This window comes from Elaeis guineensis, chromosome 7 (assembly GCF_000442705.2).
Source record: "Elaeis guineensis isolate ETL-2024a chromosome 7, EG11, whole genome shotgun sequence".
Taxonomy (NCBI): Eukaryota; Viridiplantae; Streptophyta; class Magnoliopsida; order Arecales; family Arecaceae; genus Elaeis; species Elaeis guineensis.
In genome coordinates this window covers 26144266-26169429 of record NC_025999.2, presented here as the reverse complement: position 1 = coordinate 26169429, position 25164 = coordinate 26144266, and the positions used below count along the sequence as shown (strand labels likewise).

At 36.7% G+C, this 25164-nt stretch overlaps 2 protein-coding genes across 3 annotated transcripts; one reads left to right on the top strand and one right to left on the bottom strand.

The window, feature by feature from the left end:
* The first annotated feature begins 14983 nt into the window (after window positions 1–14983).
* LOC105033046 (glucan endo-1,3-beta-glucosidase 14) lies at window positions 14984–19715 on the top strand. Of its 2 annotated transcripts, none has more exons than XM_010907694.4 (4): window positions 14984–15141; window positions 16975–18011; window positions 18614–18783; window positions 19411–19715. In XM_010907694.4, exons 1-3 carry the CDS (start codon window positions 15087–15089, stop codon window positions 18662–18664), a joined length of 1143 nt encoding a protein of 380 aa, XP_010905996.1. In that variant the 5' UTR covers window positions 14984–15086; the 3' UTR covers window positions 18665–18783; window positions 19411–19715. The 2 variants fall into 2 exon arrangements, with proteins under 2 accessions (XP_010905996.1, XP_010905995.1); XM_010907693.4 differs by having other exon boundaries at window positions 16975–18023.
* A 2756-nt stretch (window positions 19716–22471) lies between these two features.
* Window positions 22472–24632, bottom strand: LOC105033047 (uncharacterized). Its single transcript, XM_010907695.4, has one exon. It carries the CDS (start codon window positions 24445–24447, stop codon window positions 22963–22965), a length of 1485 nt encoding a protein of 494 aa, XP_010905997.3. The 5' UTR covers window positions 24448–24632; the 3' UTR covers window positions 22472–22962.
* Between the last annotated feature and the right edge of the window lie 532 nt (window positions 24633–25164).

The following is a 25164-nucleotide window of genomic DNA, read 5'->3' as shown; positions in this document are numbered from 1 at the left end:
CTCTCTTCTATTCTTCTCTCTTGCATCTCTTTTGCCCAAATTTCTCTCTCTGATTTCTCTTTATAGATTTTCTCTCTCTACTAGGATTTTCTAGATCTTAAAGAATAGCTAGCATTCTCTTAATGAGTTTGATTGTTCCTAGTAAATAGGAGTTTGATCTACGATCATCAAATAGGGTGCATGCCTCCATCTTGACCTTGCTAGATTATTAGATTTAGTCACCCCCAGTTTCTATTTAATTATCTATATCTTAGTGCAAATGTGATCAGGTGAAGTTATCTTGATTAGACTAATCGAGATTTTAATATCCTGCCAGTAGGGATTATATATTGGGATTTTGATTATTCTGAGTTCATTTTTTAGCCCAGCCATAAAGTATAAGTATGGTTATAGTTCATGATTGATGAGATAAACTTCAAGTGTTTAAAAAGATTGAATTTATAATTGGATTTGATTTGCATATATGATGCTTTTATATTGTTACATATTGGGATTTGATTTTAAAACCAATGCACTTCCATATACTTATTTTTAATATGTTGTTATTATTTATTTTATTGTTTGATTTATCTAATTAAATTATTCATTGCTCACTAGATAACTAATTTCTTTCCTTATAGATTAAAAGAATTAATCTAAGTGTGAGTACTATTGTGGTAATGTGATTAGTAGTGAGACTCGATAATATCGACATAATTTAGATTTAGTATCATTATAATCTTTTATATGCTTACTATTTAAGGTTTAATTGTTGTAAGAATCTTGAACTCTATTTATCAATGTATGAATTAATTATTGAATTTTGGATTTTTAGTTAATTAAAATTCTTTCCACCATGTTATTATATAGTGATGGAATGCTTTGTATACTTGTGTGGATAGTTTCCTATGAGTATGCAGCGATTGGTGCGATGCTAGGTTGCAATCTTCGGTTGGCGACATAATAATATATTGTTGACCATGACTATAAACTTCAGAGATCAATCGGTTGGTTAACATAATACCAAAGCTCAAGTTTATTAGAGGCTATAAGTTATAAATTCTGGGGATTACTTGGATAGTTAATATGATATCAAAGCACAGGTTTATTAGAGGTTATAAGTTTGAATCCCTTTATTTCAATCATTTTTTTCATTATTATTTGTTATCTATTATCTCAGACTCCATATGAAGAGGCTTATTAAGCCTGGTCTACATTATCCATCCAATCTCTCTTAGCTTAAATGGATTAGTTGGTTGGTTAATAAGTCGTATAGTTATATGTTATTATCATCCATCTCTCATGCTATCATATTAACTAGCGAATTTATCTGGCAAGAGAATTTGCTTGTAGTGCCTCTAAAATATCCAAATGTGAAGAGGTCTAAATACAACGAGAATGTAGAAATGATAGAAGTTTGAAGATAAAGAAGTAACTGCTTACACTTAGGATTGAAAACGGGCTCAGGCTAACCGAGGCATACTAGGCCAAGCAAACTTAGGACAGATTACGAGCTAGGCGCAAAAGAATTTAGATAATTGGGCTTGACCTTAAATATAAAGTTTATTTATTTTTTGGGCTGGGTTCAGATGTCATTGGTCTGACTTCAGCTCGACCCAAGATCGAGCCCACATAAGATCCGAAACTTACCCAAAAGTCAATCCTGAATGCATTTATTTTTGTATGCTGTTATTTGGAGAGATTGATGAGAAAGTAAACAACAAATTAGAATAGATTTAGTTGAGAATATTATTTATTTTTAAAAAAAATTATAAAAATATCTCCTCAACTTAAGTCTAATTTTATTTATATTCTCTCAACTTTAAAAAGTACTGAACTACTCCTTCAAGTTTTCAAGATGTTTCAAAATAATCCTATCATTCACTTACCAATAAACGATGTTAACTTATTATTTTAATAAATAAAAATATCCTTCACATCACCGACAAGAAAGGGATAGAGGTAAAAAGAGCCATCATGAAGAGAGAGGGTGGGGCCACGAAGGTCGAGAGTAGAGGAGAAGGGTAGCGTAAAAGAGCTCATGGATAGGATTAGAGGAGAAGAGGTGAGAAGGAAAGAGAGGAAGGGGAAAAAAGGGTTGCCAGTGAGGAAAGGGAAGAGGGGGAATAAGGGATAGCCATGAGGAAGAGGTAGAGGTGAAGGGAGCTACCAAGAAGAGGGAGGGCTCGTGAATGGACTTAGAGGAGAAGGATGAGTAGGACAAGTAGATGAGGAGGAAGGAAAGGAGGGTTACCAGCAAGAAAAGGGTGAGGTAGAGGGAGCCACTATGGAGGAGGAGGACTTATGGGTAGGCTTGAAGAAAAATTTAAGGAGGAGAAGTGGATAAGGAGAAAGAAAAGGAGAGAAAAGAAGAGGTCACCAATGAGGAATAGATGGAGATGGAGAGAGCCATTATAGAGGATGAGGTCTTATGCATGGGTTTAGAAGAGGATGAGGAGGAGAAATGGGTTAGAAAGAATGGGAAGGGGAAGAAGAGATCACTAGTGAGGAATATGCATAAGTGGAGGGAGCCACTATGAAGGAGGACATATGGGTAGGCTTGGAGGAAGATGATGACTGGGAGGAGGTGAGGAGGAAGGGGAGGAGGGGGAAGGAGGAGGGAGGAAGGAAGTTGATGATGGGGAGGAAGAGAATAATAGGAGAGGAGGGAGGTGGGAGGAGATAGAGATAATGATATTTTGATCATTTTATAAAATGATGGTATCATACAATAGTTATATAGTATTATTTTTTTAATGAAAATAAATAGTAAAATTATTTTAGAACATCTCAAAAACTTGAAAGACTAGTTTAATACATTTTAAAGTTTAAGAGGTGTAAGTAAAATTGGACTAAAGTTGAAGAAGTGTTCCTATAGTTTATCTTATTTTCTAGTCATATATTATTTACTTGTGTTATATGAGAGAGTCCAGTGTTTGATCAGCTGTTTTACTTGTGAAGCATTAGTATGAAATATTAAACTTCAATGGGCTTGGGCCTGTTGTCCCCAGGAATAATTTTGATGATCATAAAATATTAAAACACAATTCAGTACTAATATTTTTCAAGGATGTCAAAGAATGTTTCTGTAGAAAAAAAAAGGCCATTGAAAGACTCTGAATATAATTGAAGATTAATTGAGTCATGAGAAACTGATTTTGAAGACCATTGACATAAGAAAAATCATCTCAAGAAATTCAAGCCAACCCATTCAAAAATCAAGCCGACTCTAGCACGATACGCACCTGCTGTTTTGGCTTGGCACGTAGCTGAGCTGGCTTGAGGTGGATTCAAGCCGGCTCTCTCAAAGTAATAGAGAGGTGACTTCTAAGTTCTACTGGTCGCACTAACTCGAAATAAGATCCGAACCGGCTCTTTCAGTCGATAGAAAGGTAAAATTCTAATTTTTGCATTTCGAGACAGCTCGAGGCAAGACTGAACCAGCTCTCTCGATGGGACAGAACGTTGAAATTTTGAGAAATATCATTCAAGCCAACTCGAGGCCAATTCGAGCCGACTCGATGCTGTTTGACAGATACAACGACTAATTTTATAAAAATTATTTTTTATCCAAAAAAAAATACTAATGACTATTTTCCATCTCCAACAGTCTAAAATGACTAAAATCAAGTCCAAATAAATTAGAACTTAAAGGGAATGATCAAGGGATAAAAGAAAAAGCAAGAAACAAGAGGAAGAATACTATTTATAAGAAAAAGAGTATTTTGAGTATTCCATAAACTTCAAGAGAGTTTACCAACTTTCAATCAATATTCTCTTGACTTTTCTAAGTGCATTCAAAGAGGAGAAAAAGTATTCACTACCAGCATTCAAAGCATTCTCAAAAGAGAGCTTCAATGATAATAATTTGATGAACAATAGGAATTTTATTGTTGAATTAAATTTCTTCTTTCTATTTGTGGTAATAGTTTCAACAGGGGCTGAAACTTGAAGGGCTGAATTTGTACCCAACTAGGATTAGTTTGGGGGAGCTTTGGGATAAAGCTTATAAAGATTTTGATTGGTTCATCTGAATTATAATTAATTGGATTTATTTATGAGTCCGATAAAAATAAACACACTGTAATCAAGTGATTATAGTAAAAATTTTTAAGGGATCGCTTGGGAAGTGGATGTAGGTGCTTGAGGTGCATCAAATTACTATAAATTTGGTGTGTTTGTGTGTGTGATCTCTTTCCTCTTCTACATTTGGTTTCAGTTCATTTGCTCACTGCACATTCAGCACATATTCACTTCTACTCTGCACACTATTGTTTAAATTTGAAAAGAAATTTATAACCCAATTCACCTAGTCCCCTCTTGGGTTGTCTCACTGAGCAATAATTAGTATCAAAGCCTTGATTCTCTATTAGTTATTGATCTCACGATCATGAAAAAAAGATTATGACAACTCAATTGGGAGGCTCACTTACTGAAGGACAGTCCATCAATAGGTCACCTCTTTTCAATGGATCGAATTACACCTATTGAAAAGCTCTCATGCACATATTCATTCAAGCTCCTAATTATGATATATGGAGTGTCATAATCAATAGGCTGTACACACCTACAATCATTGTGGATGGCATTACTTCACCCAATCCTGAGAAGGATTGAGATGAATTAGATAAGAAGCTTGCCCAACTAAATGCCAAGGCAATGAGTGTATTATATTGTGCTCTTGATGCCAATCAGTTTAATCGAATTTCTACTTACAATTTAGCAAAAAAAAATTGGGATAGGCTCGAGGTAACTCATGAAGGGGCAAATCAAGTTAAAGAATCAAAGATTAATATACTTGTACATCAATATGAACTATTTAAAATGGATCCCACTAAGTCAATTACTAACATGTTTACATGGTTTACTGATATTATCAATGGGCTTAAAAGCCTAAGTAAAGCTTATACTAATAGTGATTTAGTGAGAAAAATTCTCAGATCTTTACCTAAGTCATGGGAAGCTAAGGTGACAGCTATTCAAGAGGTAAAAAACTTAAACAAGCTGCCACTTGAGGAGCTAATTGGATCTTTGATAACTCATGAGTTGGCTATGGGGCAACACAATGAAGATGAGAGTCGAAAAAAGAAGACTATTATCCTAAAGTCTACGATAATTGAAGAAGATGAAAATCAGTCCTCTGAAGATGATGATGACAATAAGGACAGGGCTCTTGTAATCAAAAAGTTCAAAAAAATTATGGAAAGAAGAAGGCATGGATTCAAGAGAAGAAACCTGACCAAAAGAGAGCCGAGCAAGGAGAAAGAAAAAGAGAAGGAACAACCCTTGTGCTATGAATGTAAAAAATTTAGACACTTCAAGGCAGACTATCCAACTTTAAAGAAATCATTCAAAAGAATCAAGAAGAAGGTCATGGTAGCAACATGGAGCGACAGTGACAAGTCTAGCTCTAAAGAGGAAATCCAAAATAAAGCAAACTTCTGTTTTATGGCACTAGATGATAAGGTATCTTCTGAACTTTCTTTAGAGTTTACTTTTGATGAACTACAAAATACCTTTCATGATTTCATAAAAGAATTTAGAAAGATAAGTCTGAAAAATAAAAATATGAAAGCAAAGAATGTACTAATCAAAGAAAAGGAAGAAACACTTCAAAACAATAATAAATTGAAGGAAGAGAATGAAATCTTAAAGAAGGAAGTTGACAAACTAAAATCTTTAGTTAAAAAATTCATATGTAGTTCAGAAAAATTATAAATCATATTAAATAGTCAAAAAAAATTTATAATAAGGCTAGTTTAGGTCATAAACCTAACAATAAATAAAAACTCCTTAAGAACTTCTTTTCTACATCACCATCCATTTATAGTACTTCTCACGTAACATGTTTCAGCTATGGAAGAATAGGACTTAAGGTATTTGCATGTAATTCAAGAAAAACTAATGATAAAATAATTAAAAAAATTTAAATTCCAAAAGAAACCATAGTTACTAATCTTAAAGGATCAAAGAAAATTTAGATACCTAAGAAAACTACTTGATTTTCATACAGAAATGCCTTGCAGCTAATGAATCAAAACAAAAGTAATCCTTAGATAGCGGCTGTTCAAGGCATATGATAAGTGACAAAGAGCAATTCTTCACCTTTGAGAAGAAAGAAGGGAGAGTAGTCATCTTTGATGACAACAGCAAAGAAAAGATCATTGGTATTGATAAAATTCAGATTACTCCTTCTACCTTTATTGATAATGTATTATTAGTTGATAATTTAAAACATAATATGCTTAGTATAAGTCAATTGTGTGACAAAAGCTTTGAAGTAATTTTTAAATCATCTTCATATGTAGTCATTAATCCCTTTGATGATAGTATCAAATTTATTGGATATAGACGTGGCAACATCTACTAAGTTGATGTTGATGAGATAGCTATAAAGTGTGACTAATGTCTTATTACTAAGAATGCTAAGATCAAAGAAATGAGTTGGCTATGGCATCGTAGGTTAGGCCATGCAAGCATGCATACTTTATTAAAATTGAGTGCAAGAGATTTAGTTAAAGGATTACCTAAATTGAATTTTGAAAATGATCATGTTTGTGATGCATGTCAATTTGGTAAACAAATTAGGAAGAATTTCAAATCCAAAAATAAAGTTTCAACTACTAGACCACTTGAACTGATTCACATAGACTTATTTGAACCTACTAGGACTGCAAGCCTAAGAGAAAAGAAATATGGACTTGTGATAATTGATGATTTCTCACGTTTTACTTGAATTTTATTTTTGGCACACAAAGATGAAGCTTTCTCTACCTTTTCAAAGTTTTATAAAAAAGTCTTGGATGAAAAGAATTCAACTATACTTTGTATTCGTAGTGATCACAGTACTAAATTTGAAAATAAATTTTTTGAAAATTTTTGTAATGAAATCGGTATTGAACATAATTTTTCTGCACCAAAAACCCCTCAACAAAATAGTGTAGTTGAAAGAAAGAATAGAACTCTAGTAGAAATAGCCCATACCATACTATGTAAAGGGAAACTACCTAAATATTTTTAGACTAAAGCAATAAACACAGTATGTTACATCCTTAATAGAGTTTTAATCTGATCAATTTAAAGAAAACTCCTTATGAGCTTTGAAATGGTAGGAAACTTAATATTAGCTATTTTTATATATTTAGAAGTACATATTTTGTTTCAAATAATGAAAAAGATAACTTAAAAAAATTTAATGCCAAGTCGGATGAAGAAATCTTCTTAGGATACTCTACATCCGGCAAGGTGTATAGAGTCTTCAACAAACAAATATTGATTGTTGAAGAGTCTATGCATGTGGTGTTTGATGAATCTAACAACTCTTTCTCGAGAAAGGAAGATGTGCTTTTGATGATGATGCAAGGATTCTTGAAAATGGAGTAAAAGAACTCAGCTTGAAGGAGAAACTGAGTCAAGAAGAGAAAGAAGAAAAAGATAAAGAGCAAAAAGAGGATTCACAAAAAAATATCAATAAAGAGCAAGGTGATTTACCCAAAGAATGGAGGTATGCACACCATCACCTTAAAGATCTCATCATAGGTGATCCTTCTAAAGGGGTAAGAACTATAGCTTCTTTTAGAGAAAATCATAATTATCTTACTTTTATTTCTCAAATAAAATCTAAAACTATTGAAGAAGCTGAAAGTGATCCTAATTGGTTAATTGCTATGCAAGAAGAATTAAATCAATTTGAAAAAAATAAAGTTTGAATATTAGTTGATAGACCTCTTGATCACCCAATTATTGACACTAAGTGGGTATTCAGAAATAAACTAGATAAAAATAATAATGTAATAAAAAATAAAGTCAGATTAGTTGCTAAGGGATATAATCAAGAAGAAAGAATAGATTTTGATGAAATATATGCACCTGTAGCTAGATTAGAAGTCATTCGATTATTACTTGCTTTTGCTTGTTATATGAATTTTAAACTATATCAAATGGATATAAAAAGTAGTTTCCTAAATGATTTTATTACTAAAAAATTTTTATAGAGAAACCACCAGATTTTGAAAATTATGCTTATCCAAATCATTTTTTCAAACTTAATAATGCATTGCATGGTTTAAAACAAGCACCAAGAGCATGGTATGATAGGTTAAGTAAAGTTCTGCTCAATAATAATTTTTCTAGAGATAGTATAGATACTACATTATTTTTAAAAAGAAAAAAATTAGATCTACTAGTTGTTCAAATTCATGTAGATGATATTATTTTTGGATCTACTAATAAAAATTTTTATCAAGAATTTGCCATATTGATGCAGGATGAATTTGAAATGAGTATGATGGGGCAGCTAACATTCTTTTTTGGGCTTCAAATCAAACAAATAAAGAAAAAATTTTCATATCCCAAACCAAATACATTCTAGAGATACTAAAAAAGTTTGGGATGGTAAATGCAAAGGCAATTGGCATGCTTATGAGCCCATCATGCAAATTGGATAAAGATAAAAATGCTAAGAGCATAGATCAAAAATTTTATAGAGATATGATTGGCTCTTTACTATATTTAACTGCTAGTAGACTTGATATACTCTTTAATGTTTGCATATGTACTAGATTTTAGTCTAATCCTAAAGAATCTCATATGCTTGCTGTTAAAAGAATTTTAAGATATTTGATGAAAATACAAAACTTAGGTTTATGGTACTCTAAGTAAATCTCAATAGATTTAATTGGTTATTCTGATGCTGATTATGGGGCATGTAGAATTGATAGAAAAAGTACTACTAACACATGTCAATTCTTTGGGTTAAACTTAATCTCATAATTTAGTAAAAAATAAAATTTGGTAGCATTGTCCACGACCGAGGTCAAGTATGTTACAGTCGAAAGTTATTGTGCTCAATTTTTTTGGATTAAGCAACAACTTAAGGATTGTGGCATTGATCAAAATAATTTTTTTTTTAAAATGTGACAACACTAATACTATCAATTTAACAAAAAATCTCATTCAATATTTTAGAATAAAATATATTAAAATTAGACATCACTTTATTAAAAATTATGTTCAAAATAGTAACATTGTACTTGAATTTGTCTCAATAGAAAATCAATTAGCTGATATTTTCACAAAATCATTGAATGAAGATAGATTTAATATGATTAGAGGTGAGTTAGAAATTTATGATCCCTTTCAATGAAAATTTTCTTCAATATCTTTTTGCTCTTGTGTTGGTTGGCTTGATCCAAGTTTTTCTAAAATTTTTTAAATTAATTTCAAATTTTTATGAATTTTTTGAAATTATGGATTGAGCCGGCTCGACTAGGCTGTCGAGTTGACTTGACTATCGAGCTGATCCGAACAAGGCTTCGAGCTAGCTCGATGGTCGGGGTCTAATTTTTTAAAACACCCGATCTTTCTTAAAATCCTATTCATCACTTTCGAGCTTACCCCACTCCGACCCTCTCCCGGCTCGAGTCCTAAACCCTCCAAAATCCCATCCCTCCTCCTCCTACACACCTAATCTGTGGGATTTCCGAGCCATGGTGCCCAAGACCTGCACTACCGAGGCAAAGAAGCATCGAGCTGAGGAATAGTGTGAAGCCCGTTTCAAGAAGAGGCAGCATCGAGGTTCAGCACGCTTAGCACCCTCCACTTTAATTTTTGCTCCGAATCAAGTGTCCATGGTGTCAAGAGTAGTCACTATGGAAAGAAAGGTTTGTTTCCAATTTTTGGATGAACAAAATTTTTGGATTGGGACGTGGTTTCAACAGCAAGATTGGGAGAAGTTATGCTCACTTAAGGTACCTACTTATCCCCATCAGGTAAAGAAGTTTTTTAAGAATTTGAAGTTGGATACCAAGTCTATTTGATCAGTGGTGAAAGGAACTGAAATCATTTTAGACCAAAGAAGACTAGGGCATCTCCTGGAAATGCCTTCCTCTGTACTCTGAGTTGCTGAGTTACAGAATGATTTTGATGGTATGAGAAGGCTTCTTGATAGAAATATTGGAGAGAATTTTGACATTCACAATGCCAACCTTCTGCCTGCAGAGTTGAAGCTACTACATAGCATGATCTATAGGATTTTCTTTCCGAGGATAAGGAGATTCGATTGGATATCATCTAAGGTTCTTGGTGTAATGGTCCATCTAGTTGAGGAAACTGCAATGAATCTTTTCTTCATGATGATTGAGCAGATAAAGACTGCAGCTGGAAAATCAAATAGCCAAGTTTGCTTATCCTATGGCACGGTGTTTACTCTGATCTTCAGAGAAGCTGGCATTGATTTGGATGGAAAGGACTTTAGGTCACTCAAGCACACAGACCACTACACCATCCATTCTCTTCATCGCATGAAGTTTCGAAAAGAAGGTGATGTATGAGTCAGAGAGAATGGAGTGCAGCCCCATATTTCTAGATCTTCCTCCTCTTCTCCCTCGAACTCTGTTGAACCATCCTCCCCTACACATGCTGCTGGACTGTCATCCCCTGCACCAGCATCGACACCTACTTCAGTGGCTGGAGAGCATCATCCTGGATCATCTGTTTCTCCTCACACACCAGCCATGACCCATAATTTTTCTGCAGAGGAGATTGTAGATCAGATTATGGATCGGATGAGCAGGATGTTTGCTTATTTCAAGTCTCAAATCTTGCAGAGCCACGATACACTTCAAGAGCACACTCAATCACAGTTTCAGTAGCTTCTTCATGGTAACTTGCTTAGAATTACTCTGCGACTTGAAAGTTTGAAAAGAGTCGAGAACCACAGGACTGAAGTTTCAAATCTTAGACAGTATATACATCAGAGTCTTGAGAAGCAAAAAATATCTTTTGAGGGACAACTTGATTCACTCAGTCAGCAGATCAGCAACTTATCTCAGACAATAGATATTTTGGAGAAAAGATAGTATGGGACAACTACAGACGTTGATCGGTTGACTACGGATATCATCAAGGTTGCTAGAAGGACTAAAGAGATTGTCATTTCTTAGTATGGTAGCATAGAGATCATTATCATAGCTCTTCAGAGAGTTGAGGCACAGATGGGTCAGCTGTGGTCTCGGATATCCCTTCCTACTCAGCCCAGACCTTCTCCGAGCCAGCCTCACACATCCTCTACTAGACCCCCTTCAGTGCCACAGTTAGATCTAGCGCTGATTTTTCACCCATTTGCCCTGGGCCTTTTGCAAGAATGTGGAGCGAGAAACCAGCTCCTTCCTCCTCATCCATTGAACCTATCATAGAATTTTTCTCTGATGAAGATTAGTTATCTTTAGATTTAGTTTTTATCTTGTTTTGCTTTAGACTATGTTTTATGTTTTGGGTTGGCACCTTTTTGAAATGAATGTTGTATTATTTGGATGGCTTCTTTTTGTAAATAATACAAACATGTAGTAAGGTTAATAGTTAATGAATATTTACTTCACTTTATTTTTTTGTGTACTATTATATCTTCTTGTGAATGCTTCTTTTTGATGTTGACAAAAAGGGAGAGAAGGACTAATTGAGTATTGAACTGATTGAACATCAAATGTATCAACTACTTGAACATTGAATGTATTAACTTTAGAATTTTTGAGCTAAACAATGAGCAATGAACATTAGAAATGAACTGTGAATATTAAAAAGTTGGCATGAAGATCACTTCATAAGATGTATTTATTGAGGGGGAGTTTAATTTTTAATAGCTAATGAGAAGTTCATATATCTAAATTTTGTAAAGATACAACTTTTTCATATAGCTTAAATTATTTATACATATAGTGTATATTGAAATGTAAAATCTTGTTACATTTATACTTATATCTCTTTATATTGAAAAATTTTTGTATATATACATATACTATATGCTCGATGTTTTGTCATCATAAAAAAAGGAGAAGATTGTTGTCCCTAGAGTGATTTTGATAATCATAAAATATTAGAGCATAATTCAGTACTAATATTTTTCAAGAATGTCAAAGAATATTTTTGTAGAAGAAAAAGACCGTTGAAAGACTCCGAATACAATTGAAGATTAATTGAGTCAAAAGAAACTAATTTTGAAGAGCATTGGCACAAAAAAAACCATCTTAAGGAATTCGAGCCGACCCACCTAAAAATCGAGTTGACTCTGGCATAGTATGCACCTGCTATTTTGGCTCGAGATGGATCCGAGCCTGCTCTCTTAGAGTAACAGAGAGATGATTTCTGAATTCTGCAGGTCAAGCCAGCTCGAAACAAGATCCGAGCTGGCTCTCATAGTCGATAGAAAGGCGAAATTCTAATTTCTACAGTTCGAGCCAGCTCGAAGCAACACCGAGCCAGCTCTCTCAGTGGGACAAAATGTTGAAATTTTGAAAAATATCGTTCGAGCCAACTCGAGATCAATTTAAGCTGACTTGACACTGTTTGATAGGCATAACGACTAGTTCTGCAGAAGTCATTTTTCATCTAGAAAAAGATTCTAACAGCTATTTTCTATCTCCAATGTTCTAAAATGGCTAGAATCAACTTCAAATTAATCAGGGAATAATTAAGAGATAAAAGAAAATGCAAAGAACAAGAGGAAGAATACTATTCATAAGAAAAAGAGTACTTTGAGCATTCAATAGATTTCAAGAGAGTTCATCAATTTTCAATCAATATTCTCTTGACTTTTCTAAGTACATTCAAAGAGGAGAAAGAGCATTTACTGTCAGCATTCAAAGTATCCTCAAAAGAGAGATTCAACGGCAACAATTCGATCTACAATAGGATTTTTATTATTGTACTGAATTTTTTCTTTCTATTTACTGTAAGTTTCAGCCGAGGACTGAATTTGTACCAAACTAGGATTAGTTTGGGGGAGCTTTGGAATAAGGTTTGTAAAAATTTTGATTGATTGATTTGGATTAAAACTAATTAGATTTGTTTGTGAGTCCGATGAAAACAAACATATTGTAATCAAGTGATTATAATGAAAATTTTCAAGACATCGCTTAGGGAGTGCATGTAGGTGCTTGAGGTGCACTAAACCACTATAAATTCAGTGTGTTTGTGTGCGTGATCTCTTTTCTCTTCTGTATTTGGTTTCAATTCATTTGCTCACTGCACATTCAGCATATATTCACTTCTGCTCTGTACATTATTATTTAAATTTTAAAAAAAATTATAACCTAATTCACCCCTTTTTTTGGATTGTCTAACTGGGCAACAGAGCCGGATTTATTTTTGACTTAAATGGATAATGTGGGCTGATCCAATTGGATTTGGGTCAGTCTTGGGCTTGAGCTCGGGCTTGGGGTTAGATCGAGTTGGGGCCTAGATTATGTAAAAATTTTTGAATGTAACCCTGGTCCAAAGCTTGAAAAAAATGTTCGGCCAAGTTCAGATTAAGGCATGGCTCAACCTAGCCCTGTCTATGTCCAACCCTATTTGCACTATCTCCAAATGCTCTTATGCTCAAATGTGAAGAGGTTTAACTAAAGCAGGGGTGAATTCAAAATCAGCGGGAAGAGTTGTCCAACCGCGTGGAGCTACCAAGTGGGTTAGAGCAAGACGTTTTGCACTTATTATATCCAAAAAAAAAGAACAGGAAAAAAGACTTTTTGATGCGCATGTCCCAATCGTAGCATCTTACAAGTAGAAAAGCACTACAATTATTTTATTAAAATGACATGATTCAACCTGAATTTACTCTGGTTTATATAAAACATGCATTAAAACACATCAAAGTGGATCAGCTGTCAAAAGAGTCCACCAAGGCGTCTATGCGTTTATGAACACGTAACCGAGTTTGAAATTGTTTCGCCAGCCGCCCAGCCGACCTTGCCCTTTCACCGGAATTTTTACGCCCAGCCGACACCTACAAGAGGACAGGATAAGCAGACGGCACCAAGACAGAGAAACGGTGAATAACACAAACTAAGGTGATTGATATGGTATACATGATGTTAAATATAATTTATTTTTTGAAAAAAATTATAATTTATTTTCTGTGCACCATATCAATGGTGGATCGTAGAAACAAATCGAGACCCGATAAGCTGGACGGTAATTCCAAACAAATTAATGATGCATATTGCTCATGTAGGAATGAGACAAAATAAGTGATCTACGGTACACACGGTCATAGACACGCGTGATGTAAGATCTAATTCCTCTGCTAAAATAATCCCGAAAGGAACCCAAAGTCAGCCTTGTGAAGCCAAAGCTGGCGTGGCACCAAGGAAAACACACGTGCGCTCGATGGCGATTTTGCTCGCATGCGTTTACAGAATTACCGTTTCCCTCCGACTTGGACCCACCTTCCCTATCACGCCACGTGGCGTCCTCGTTTGGTGCTGGATAAGCACGTACGTGGACACTAACTTTCCTGCCTGACTTTTACCGGAAAAAACAAAAAAGATTTCCCGTTTGACGTCTCACTTTCCCGTTCGACGTCTAACTTTCCCGTTCCTTTGCAGCCTCCCCTCCTAAATGACGAAACCACCCCTGATCATCTTGCCATCCTTGGGGAAAGATAAATACGGGTTTAAGGTAAAAATACGGAAAGTCCGAGGGTATTTATATGCATCCCTAACTGCGTATTAGGATGAGTGTAAACCCGGTTTTTGGTGAGATGCGCGATGTGGATTGAAGCTAAAATACCGATTTTGCCCTTTCCGTAGGTGGGGATATTTTGAGGACGCTTGCAGTAAAAAAAAAATTGTGCTACGGTACGTGATAAATATTTTAAAAATAAAATAATTTTATATTATAATTAAATTATTTTTATTTTATTTTATTTTTTTCGTATATTATCAGAGAAGAAGGAGAAAAAAAAGAGGGAAAGGAGGGGGGAGGGGGGAGGGGGGAGGGGGAGAAGAAGGAGAAAAAGAAGGGGGGAGGTGGGTGTCCATGGAATATTGGGTTGGCAAAATTCAAAATAGAAAGATTAATATATAAAATATTATTTTTTAAAAATAAAATATAAAAAATAATAATATTTAATATTATAAATATTTTTTATAATAAAATATTATAAGAAGCACCGTAATAAAACCTAAAGGAGAAGGGTTAACATATAAAATAAAAGAAAGGGAGATCGGAAAGGGGAGGAGGACGATATTTATATATAGGAGCGGAGAGGGCGTTATATCTTGCAACCGCGAAGCAGAGGCGGAGGCGAGAGAGAGGAAGAGGAGAGTAGAATAATGGAGTTGCCCGCTCGCTTCCGCTTCGTGGCGCTTTGCTTGCTACTGCTCTCAGGTGCGAAGATCCTTCACCTTAACATTGCTTCTTCTCGGTTTAGATCTGCTGAAGAATTAGAGAATCTTGCTTGAATTCTTTGGTTGTTTTTTGGTTAATGTAATTTTCTTGGAAGATAAGAGGTGGCGTCTGTGATTATTGCATTTCCTTTATTAGTCTTCGTATTTATCGTTTTTTCGAATTCTGAAGCAATTTGAAGTGATATATTCATTGCTTTCTTTTTTTAGCTGTTTAACTGATTTTGCTGGAATTCGTTTCTTTAAAAAAAAAAAAAAAAAAAATGTTCTTGTTTATTTTTAGCGTAAGCTGAGACAGAGAGAATATTGGGAGCGGATATCCGAGCTCTGTGGATAGATCTTCTGGAATCTGGACCAATTAAATCCTCTGTTTTTATCTGAATCGTGTTTGCAATTCATGGATTCAGGACTTCTGTTTGGAATTCCGGTGCCATCGTCTCTGTCTTCCCTTTGGAATAAAAACTAAAAGAAAATTCTCTTGGACTTTAAATCTTCTACTTGGGTCTTTCTACCAGTGAATGTAAATTTACCTTATTTTATTTCTCTATAAGAATGGGTTGAAAGGTCCTTCCAACTTTTACATCATATACACTATCTGCTATTCTTTTGAGTTTCGTAGATGGATTCGCACCTACTTTCCTTTTGTTTGATTTTGTCTCAAAAAGTAAAGAATATAAATTTGGTCGATGGAGGAATCTCTCCTTTTTTGCCTTCTTTTTTATTGTATCAGGATTTTTTTTTTTTAATATTTGATTGGATTTGGTCAGAAAACGTCCTTTTTTGCCTTCTTTTTTATTGCATCAGGATTTTTTTTTAATATTTGATTGGATTTGGTCGAACACGTTTTCTGATTTAAAACAAGTTAAAGCATATAGAATATCTGTCTTTTAATTTAATAAATATGATTCTCTTCTTGTCATTGTGGAGTGCTTAATTAGGACTCTTTTCGTTCTCCTGAACTGTGCATCAAATCCATGATAAGATCTATTACTTGCTTTTGATAATTTTTCATTTCATTATCTCTTGGAACTGTAAAGAATCAAATGATTGTGAGTAGTTAACATTTTCCAGAGCAAAAGCAAACGTTGAGTTTTCCCTATCTTATCATAATGTTCATCAAGTTTGTTTGATTTTTTTTTTCTTTTTTTCCTTTTTTTTTATGTGATTAAGTTGCATGGCCTTGTTACCCACTTTAGAGTTTCCTACTGAAAAATCCTTGTGATTCTGAATGCTATCCTTCAAATACATACTTCTACAGCAGTAAGAAATTATTGGTGTCCAGGGTTAGAGTTCTTCCTTGAATAGAGAACTCTTGGAACTTGACTTCGAGTCCTTTATTTAGGACAAGACAACTTGGTGCTCCGACTGTTTGACGTTTACCATAGCTTAATTGAAGATGGCAAGTGATTAGTGGACAACCTGGATTCCATGTACTTATAAAAATATAATATCTTTTACTTTTAGAGAGCTCTAAGTCAACATTTTCAGTTGGTGCCAGACATTTCTGTTCTTTTTTTTGGTACATAGACATTTCTGTTCTTTAGCATCAAAAAAGCAAAAAGAAAAAGAAACTTCTTCCAAGATCTCAAACCTAACTAGAGAAAGAGTTCTTTACCTGCTTCTTTCCAGTACATCCTCTGAAAACAAGCTAAATATGAAGGACAGCGTTCCAGTTTACTCCCATACAAGGACATACACCAGTAACTATGACCGAGTACAGATATGCAATGCTACTTTTCTGCAATTTAATCCTAGGAAATGGTTAATTTCTCTTAATTTCACATTGAGTTCAGCTAAAGGGGATATAATTTTACAGGGCAAGTTCTCCAAACCCTTTGCCACAAGGTTGGAATCAACTATGGGCAAGTTGCCAACAATCTACCCTCTCCCACGCAAGTCGCTGGCCTCCTCCAATCTATCAGTATCTCCAGGGTGAAGCTTTATGATGCTGACCCCAGGGTTTTGAGTGCTTTCGCCAATTCAAACATTGAGTTTATAATTGCAATTGACAATGGGAATATATTGAACATGACAGACTCTACGAAGGCCCAGGCCTGGATAAAGCAGAACGTCCAGCCTTACCTCCCACAAACTAAAATCACCTGTATCACTGTCGGAAATGAGGTTTTCTCTAGCAATGATACTGCATCAATGTCAAACCTCCTCCCAGCAATGCAGTCAGTATATGAAGCCCTTGTGACCCTTGGATTGGACAAGCAAGTTATTGTTTCCACCGCACATTCAACAGCTATACTAGGAAATTCCTACCCTCCTTCCGCTGGTTCATTTCGTGAGGATCTTGTTCAGTACATTCAACCGCTCCTAAACTTCCATTCTCAGATCAAGTCTCCCTTCCTCATAAATGCATATCCTTTCTTTGCCTACAAAGCAAACCCAAATGGTATTTCATTGGAGTATGTTCTCTTCCAGCCTAATTCAGGAGTCACTGATTCAAATACAAACTTGCACTATGATAACATGCTCTATGCACAGATTGACTCGGTCTATTCTGCGATGAAAGCAATGGGGCACACAGATATTGATGTCAGAATATCTGAGACTGGGTGGCCATCAAAAGGAGATTCTGATGAGCCAGGAGCAAGCATAGAGAATGCTGCGACATATAATGGTAACCTATTGAAGAGGATTGCAATGAATCAAAGCACGCCACTGAAGCCTTCGGTGCCCATTGACGTCTATGTCTTTGCTTTATTTAATGAGGACCAGAAGCCAGGTCCTACGTCTGAGAGGAACTATGGGCTTTTCTATCCTGATGGTACTCCTGTTTATAATATTGGTTTGCAGCGATACCTTTTATCTTCAATGTCATTATCATCATCTTCCAAGCCGATGGTAAGCAACGAGGTACTAGCAATGCATGGCATATATTTCTCCCCTAGTTTAAGCAATATTATTGGCAGAAGCTCTTGTCTGTGCTTGCTTTGTTTTATTGCATTGTGTTCAAAGAAAAAAAAAAAAAGAAAAAGAAAATGTTATTCAATTTGGTTAGCGACATACTTGCATAGTTAAAACAATTGGTGGCAACCAGTCCTCCATTCTTTTGTAGCAAGGGCAATGGAGACTATTTGCTGATGAGCTCAAAGCTCCATTGCCAAATTCAGGGTGAGAGAATTTGGACCTTCCATGCTGACAAAATACGATCCATGACGAGGTAGTGATCCAACAAACATTTAGCATGCATGTAGCAGAAAAGATCCGCATTTTCTTTCTTTTTTTCACAAGATATTCATCAAGAAAATTTGTTTTGATTGTGACCTTCCTTTCATGTGCCACGCCAAAGGAAGCTAAATCAGGATATGGAAATTGCGTGAAGGGATTTTATGTAGTAAAAATATGTGCATTTCCTGCTACATTTGTTGACACGCTTTATATTGAGAAAAAAATAGAAAAGGACGTTAGTTCAGTTGGAGACTTATCTTTGTTTTTCCTTGCAGGTGGCGTATGGGTTCGGAATTCTTCTCGTAGTCATAGCAATGTTCATCTAAGATGGTAGATATTGTAGTACTCCAGATTGACTTCACACCAAAAAAAATCAGTGATAAGATATTATTTGTTACTGCTGAGTGATTCAATCTCTTTTGTCAAAGCTGAGTTTGAGATTAAGGTATTTGAGTGATTCCCTTTCTTTCCACACTTTGCCTTGATATTTTTCATATATAGCTACTGCACTAGATGACAAGAAACCATCTTCAGGTTTGAATGGTGACCTAATCAATTAGGTCATCATCATTTCTTGTTCCCATATATTTCTTTGTTTCTTACTTTGCTTTCACTTTGAGAAATCCATCTTGTGAAGTTGTGAGGCGGGCATGAGTTTGGTCAGTTTTACTAGAATTCAAACAGAAGATTATGATGGAAAGCGGCAACTCACCAAACCTTCAGAACCTATCATTTTCATCAATTCAATTATGCATGCATCTCCTGTAAGAAATAGTTGAAGTTACAAATGCGGTCTGCAGCCTAATGAAAGCCATCGGTCATATATTCTGAATGGGGCATTTATGGTCCCAGCTTTAGGCCAATCTTTTCCACTTGTTTTGTAAGGATAGATTAGTTGATGCTTGATACAACCACCTGTCGGAAGATGTCATTATAGTTTTCAGTTGTATGATGATGGATATTTTCCATTGTAGTGGGACCACAATCTAGTCATCTACAATTCTAGCATTACTGCTCGAGCAACCACTGTATTTTCATCTCACTGGACTGTAATCATTCTTGGCTTCTGCAGGCTCAAAATCTTGCTAGAGATTCAACGTAGATTCAACGTTCTCCATGGGTAGATCACATCAGCGGTCCTGCGAGTGAAGAGGGATGGATGGCGCTGGCAACAAGGAAACTGATTGCAGGAACAGATTCAAATAAGTTATTGAAGGAAAATTTGTATTCATAACAGACATGAGGAATAGTCACATTCTCGAATTCAATTCATTACAGAACAGAATCATTGATAAAGTACCCGTATTAGGAACTCTGTTTGGGTTGTCATCACATTCTTTTTGAGAAATTTTAATGATCAGGATATTACAGAGACCAGGATTTTGTAGCATGTAGAATGAAGTCTGAATAATTAGTTTGTTAACTTCTGTCTGATGCTTATTCTATAGGACATCCATATAATGAAAAACGGGACCAGTAGTATGGCATGACTTTTGTAAAAAGAAAGCCTCCGGGTGCAATGTCACAATCAGCTTGGCTATTTGATGCACGCAATTGAATGATACAATACGATGAAGACAAGAGGGAAAAGTGCCCCATCTTTTTCCCTTCTTTGACATATCTTCATTATAATTATAATTGTTTCAATATTTAACCAAATGGCATCAAATAAATTGGTGAAATGAGACAGCATTTGCAGGATGGAAGTCATGCAACCTAACAAACGAGGGGCCCTCGAGATTGCAGCCAAAACTAAATTGCATTATGTTTGTTGAGATATCAAAACACAAAATAGTGCGATAAGTTGGTTTGACACATAAAAATATCCATTATTCACAATTCCAAGTTAGAGGATCTTCTCATACAAAAGAATTGGGACAACCAAAGTAGTTTTCTTATGTTGCGCTCTTCTTGCTGCCTTACACATTGTCACGCCCCCGATTCGAGATTGTGAATCGAGGGTCGCGGCAACCGCCGCATATTTATGAAGAACTCTCTCCATAAGTATGCAAGGTATCTCATCACGATATCAATGCATCACAGCGGAATAAATTCAAATAATTATTATTCAACTGTAATTCAAGTAATTAAATCAAATGTCTGACATCCAATAAAATTTTTTTTGCTAAAAAAAAATAAAAATAATAGATCTAAGTTCAATGAAGTTGACAATGCTAATCTCGCTTCTAAAAGCTCTGTCCCAATATTTCGTCCCATGCTCGAAATTAATTATCTGAATCTGAAAAATAGAAAGAAAGGTAATGAGCTAGACAGCCCAGTAAGTAACAAGTATCTCTACCAGATATTTCAGATATTATATAATTTTCAAGAATAATACTGCAATAAACATAAGAGTATATTTCATGCTGATTTAATACAAACCAAATATTTTCAAATATTCACATATAATATAATCATAAATCCGATTCGATTCAAAACACTCGTAATTCAACAGCCTTGACTATGACCAACATTTAACCCTCATTAGCGGGGTCCACAGAATACCAGCGCACAACCCCCACTGGCAGGGTCCACAAACACCAGCGCACAACCCCCACTGGCAGGGTCCACTGAGTACCAACGTATAATCCCCATTGGCGGGGCCCACTGAAACATAGTTAGGCTGAGAGCATAAATCTGATCCGTATCAAAATACTTAGTATCATAATATATCATAATTTTTCACGAAACATGTACATAAATCGACGTACCATAATATTTCAAACGCACTTTTCTTTCAAAACATAATTTCATAAATCATGCATAATTTCAGAGAATAATTATTTATTTTCAGAATAAATATGGAATATCTCGAGAAGATGATTTATTACTTACCTTTCACGAAGCACTGATTGAACAGATCGACTAACTTCTAGGAGATTCTTCCATGCCTATTATCCAAAATAATATTTTTACATTAATTTTAATTCAAAATTCAATCTAAACAGATCCCAAATCAAAACCTCACTTAAAATCAGACTCTTCCCTAAACTCGATCAAAATCATCAGATGAGACCTCCCACTACGCTAATCCTAGAGGAATAACTTTAGAGAGAGAGGAATCCATCAAGAGAGAGAAATATCCTAGAGAGAGAAAATTCTAGAGAAAGAAAGTAGAGAGAGAAAGTCCAATTCCAGAGAGAGAAAGTCAGGGTTCAGACTGAAAGAAGAGAGAGAAACTCTCTCTCTCATCAATTTCATTTTTTTTTATTTGTTTATTTATTTATTTACTTACTTATATATATATATATATATATATTTATTATTATTATTATTATTATTTTTTTTCTTTTCTTTTCTTTTCTTTTCTTTTTCTTCTTTTCTTTTTTTCTTCTTTTTCTTCTTTTTTTTTTTCTTTCCTTCTCTTTTTCTCTTTTTCCTTCTTTCTCTTTTCTTTTTCTTCTTTTTCTTTTTCTTCTTTTTCTTCTTTTCTTCTTTTTTCTTGGTTCTTCCCGTGCCGGAACAGGGGACCGATGTGGCCCATGTTTTGCCGGGCCGTTCAGGCCACGGCTGCCGCGGCGGAGGCCGGCGGCCGACGGAGGCCACTCCCCCAGTCACGGAGGAGCGTGGCCGGCGATCAATTCCGATCGCCGGCGCCGGAAAATTCAAAGAAAAAAAACTCAAAAACAGGATCTCTTTCCCGATCGAAAATCGGCGACTCTCGTCGCCGGCAGCCGCGCACAGGAGCATGGGAGGAAGGAGAGGAAGGAGGGAAAGAAGAAGGAGACTCACCTCAGCCTCCGGAGACCTCGTCGACGGCAATCACGACGAGAAATCAAACAGTGTCCGCGGCCTTCGATCGAGAAAAATGGAGAGAAAGAGAGAGGGAAGAGGCCGATGTCCGGTCTCAAGGGAGAGGGGGTCTTCTTATAGGGAATCCTAGGACTCCGAGGGGTCCTAGGAGTCCGATTTTGCCTGAGTTTCGCCGGAGAAGAAGACTCCTACCGGGAGTCTTCTTCCCGGTTTTTGATCCCCTGTTTGTTTTGTTTTTTTTTTTTTTTTTTTTGTTTTGGGCTATAACACACATTAATTTGAAGATTCTTTCTACTAAATAAAATCTTGATATTTTCTCCAGTTTTTCTCTCATTTTGATTTTTCCACCTTTGACAAGCCAACTTTTTTAAGCACATGGAAACAATGACAATAGCCTCACTGCTAGCTAGCATTATGGAACTCCAAAACCACTGAGTTATCCTCTACATTGGACAAGAAATAAAGAGGGTGGCAATATCCAACGTACTAAAGTTTTAAGCTCAGCCAAAACCTTATATGACAGTCTTCTTCCTTTACAAGAGCCTACTGCCATTCTGTAATTCTGCCTACCATATCATGACCAGGTTTATTTTAATCCACGCTCCTCAAATCTTCCACTCCGCATGGATGATTTCAAGGCTTGTCAGCAATATATCTTCTTTGTCTTCCAAGCATCCACTCCTTTTTATACAGCACAATACTCAAATCTCTGAAACAACCAAGTTCCATCCTAATGTAATTCTCTCTCATTCTAGGGAAGAATCCATCATCACCTGATCCAGAAATAGCAAAGACTAGCAATCTGCCACCAAATGTGGACGGTGGATGAAGGATAGTATTTCATCAGGTCACCAGCTGTGCTTAAAAAATTTCATCGCAAAGTCTGAGACTTATTTCCATTTTGCAACTCCTCCATTAACCTGTCATAACTAGCAATGTTTCGTATAAACCCTCTGTCCAGCATCTCATCCACCACTCCTTCTCCCTCTCTTGTCCTCCCTTCCCTTGAGAATCCCTTTACCAGCACCCCCAATGTCACTCCATCAGGCCTGAATCCCTTCTTCGAAGCTAAAACTTTCAGCCGGTTTGCATCCACTGTTCTTCCAGCATCACATAGAGCTTCCAAAAGACAGTTCAAAGTAATGGTATCTGGAAGCATTTCCTTCTGTAACATCTTCTCCATCAACTCATAAGCTGCATTTATCTTCCCCAAGTTCCTCAACCATTCTATCAAGGTAGTGCACGTCACCACACTCACAAGCTTCGCCTTTTCCCACAAAGAATTCACCATTTCCAGTGCCCTTTCCACTCTTCCTTCTTTACACAGAGCCTCCACCAAGACCAAGCAATCGAACCCCTCGGGAATGGCTCCTTTCTGCAAGAATTCCATCAAGAGATCACTCGCTTCCTCGACTCTACCACGCTCTTTGCAGAGCCCATTCATTAGAATCTCACACGTCGGAACCGAGAACTGGCAACCGAGATCAAGCATCTCACGGGCAACTCCAATTCCTTCTTTTATTTTTTTCTCTCTAAAGAATCCTTTGATCAGAGTGTTGAAGGTGACCACATTGGGCTCGCAGCCCCTCGCCCTCATCTCTCGAAACCAATCCAAAGCCGCGTCGAAGTCGGCGTTTCGAAATGAGCTGCTGATCAGGATGTTGAAGGTGAAAGCATCCGGTCTTACTCGATCCTTGAGCATTTTGTCGAACAAGTCGAGGGCTTTCTGGTGTTCGCCCCACCGGGCGAAGCCGTGGAGAAGGATGTTGTAGAGGGCGGCGGCGGGGCGGCCGTCGAGGGAGCGGCGAGCGTCGTCAAGGGCGGTGGCGGCGTCGGCGAGGCGGCCGGCGCGGCAGAAGGCGTGGAGTGCGAAGCGGAAGATGGACTCGAGGCGGGAACAGGCGAAGATGCCGTCGGCGCAGGGGCAGGGGTGGGAGAGGAGGAGGCGGAGGAGGCGGTGGAGGCCGTCGAGGCGGCCGGTGGCAGCAAGGGTGCGGACCATCCACTCGTAGGTCGAGTGGTCGTGGCGGAAGGAGTCGACGCCGGCAGCCCAAAGGAAGACGTCGAGGTCGTAGGGGGCGAGGCCAGGGTGGTGTCGGAGGCGGCGGCGGAGGAGGTGGAGGAGGTCGGCAGGGGTGAAGGACGGCTTGAGGTTGGAGCGGAGGAAGCGGGTGAGGTGGGAGGGGGGCGCGGGGGAGAGGGAGAGAGGAAGGAGAGGAGCCGGGGGGGAGGAGGGCGTGGGGAGGACGCCATGGCCAGGCTTAGGGTAAGGGTTAGTGTCGGGGGGATGATTTCTTCTCAATGAAGACACGGTGGAAGGAGAAGGGAGGGATTTGGCAAGTCTTCTGGAGGCCATGACCCACGGGAGTAACGCTGGCGGGAGAGGAGTGTACGAGTGCAGTGATAGCAACCAGGATGTTCTCTGGCCCGCACATCGCAAATTGCCGTATATTTTCTGGATGGCCGTTCAATTCATCTTCTGATGCACAGCTATTAGAGGATGGATGGCTATTAACTAACACGTGTCATGTATGATGTACGTACTGACAGGAGCGTAAATGGATTGAGTTAGATCAGATCATGAATGATCTTAATCTGATTTAATTTTTTGATCAGATCCTAATACTAGACTCAGATCCAATCTAATAAAAAATCAGATAAGATCGGATCCATAGTTATAATTTTCGATCCAAATGGTCATTCGGATCAAGTTACATCCATATATAATCTCGATCTCAACCCGAAAAGTTTAAATCTGGATTGGGTCTAGATTAAACATAACCAACTATATTTGACTACTAAACAACCAACTACTATTAACCACATAAAATAAACAATAAACAATATGGCTCTTAAATCAAATTAGGATACAAAAATAATTTTAAACCTATCTATATATTAAAGATATTGCTTATACAAATCTTACTTCACAACTTAAAGGCTTAAATAGATTCTAGATTAATAGTAAGATCTTGGTTAGGTCATAAATTAGGAGATCTAAAATTGACTTAGAAGTCAAATAGGTTGGGTCGAATCAGGTGAGGTCCGAATTTAATAAATCTAGACCCAACCA

What these genes read in the sequence shown, in the direction of transcription:
- LOC105033047 (XM_010907695.4), bottom strand. Translation starts at nt 24,447, where the DNA reads ATGGCCTCCAGAAGACTTGCCAAATCCCTCCCTTCTCCTTCCACCGTG.
- LOC105033046 (XM_010907693.4), top strand. Translation starts at nt 15,087, where the DNA reads ATGGAGTTGCCCGCTCGCTTCCGCTTCGTGGCGCTTTGCTTGCTACTG. An exon ending in TTGCTTGCTACTGCTCTCAG is followed by an intron (nt 15,142 to 16,974) that starts GTGCGAAGATCC and finishes ATAATTTTACAG; the next exon opens with GGCAAGTTCTCCAAACCCTT. An exon ending in AGCCGATGGTAAGCAACGAG is followed by an intron (nt 18,024 to 18,613) that starts GTACTAGCAATG and finishes TTTTCCTTGCAG; the next exon opens with GTGGCGTATGGGTTCGGAAT.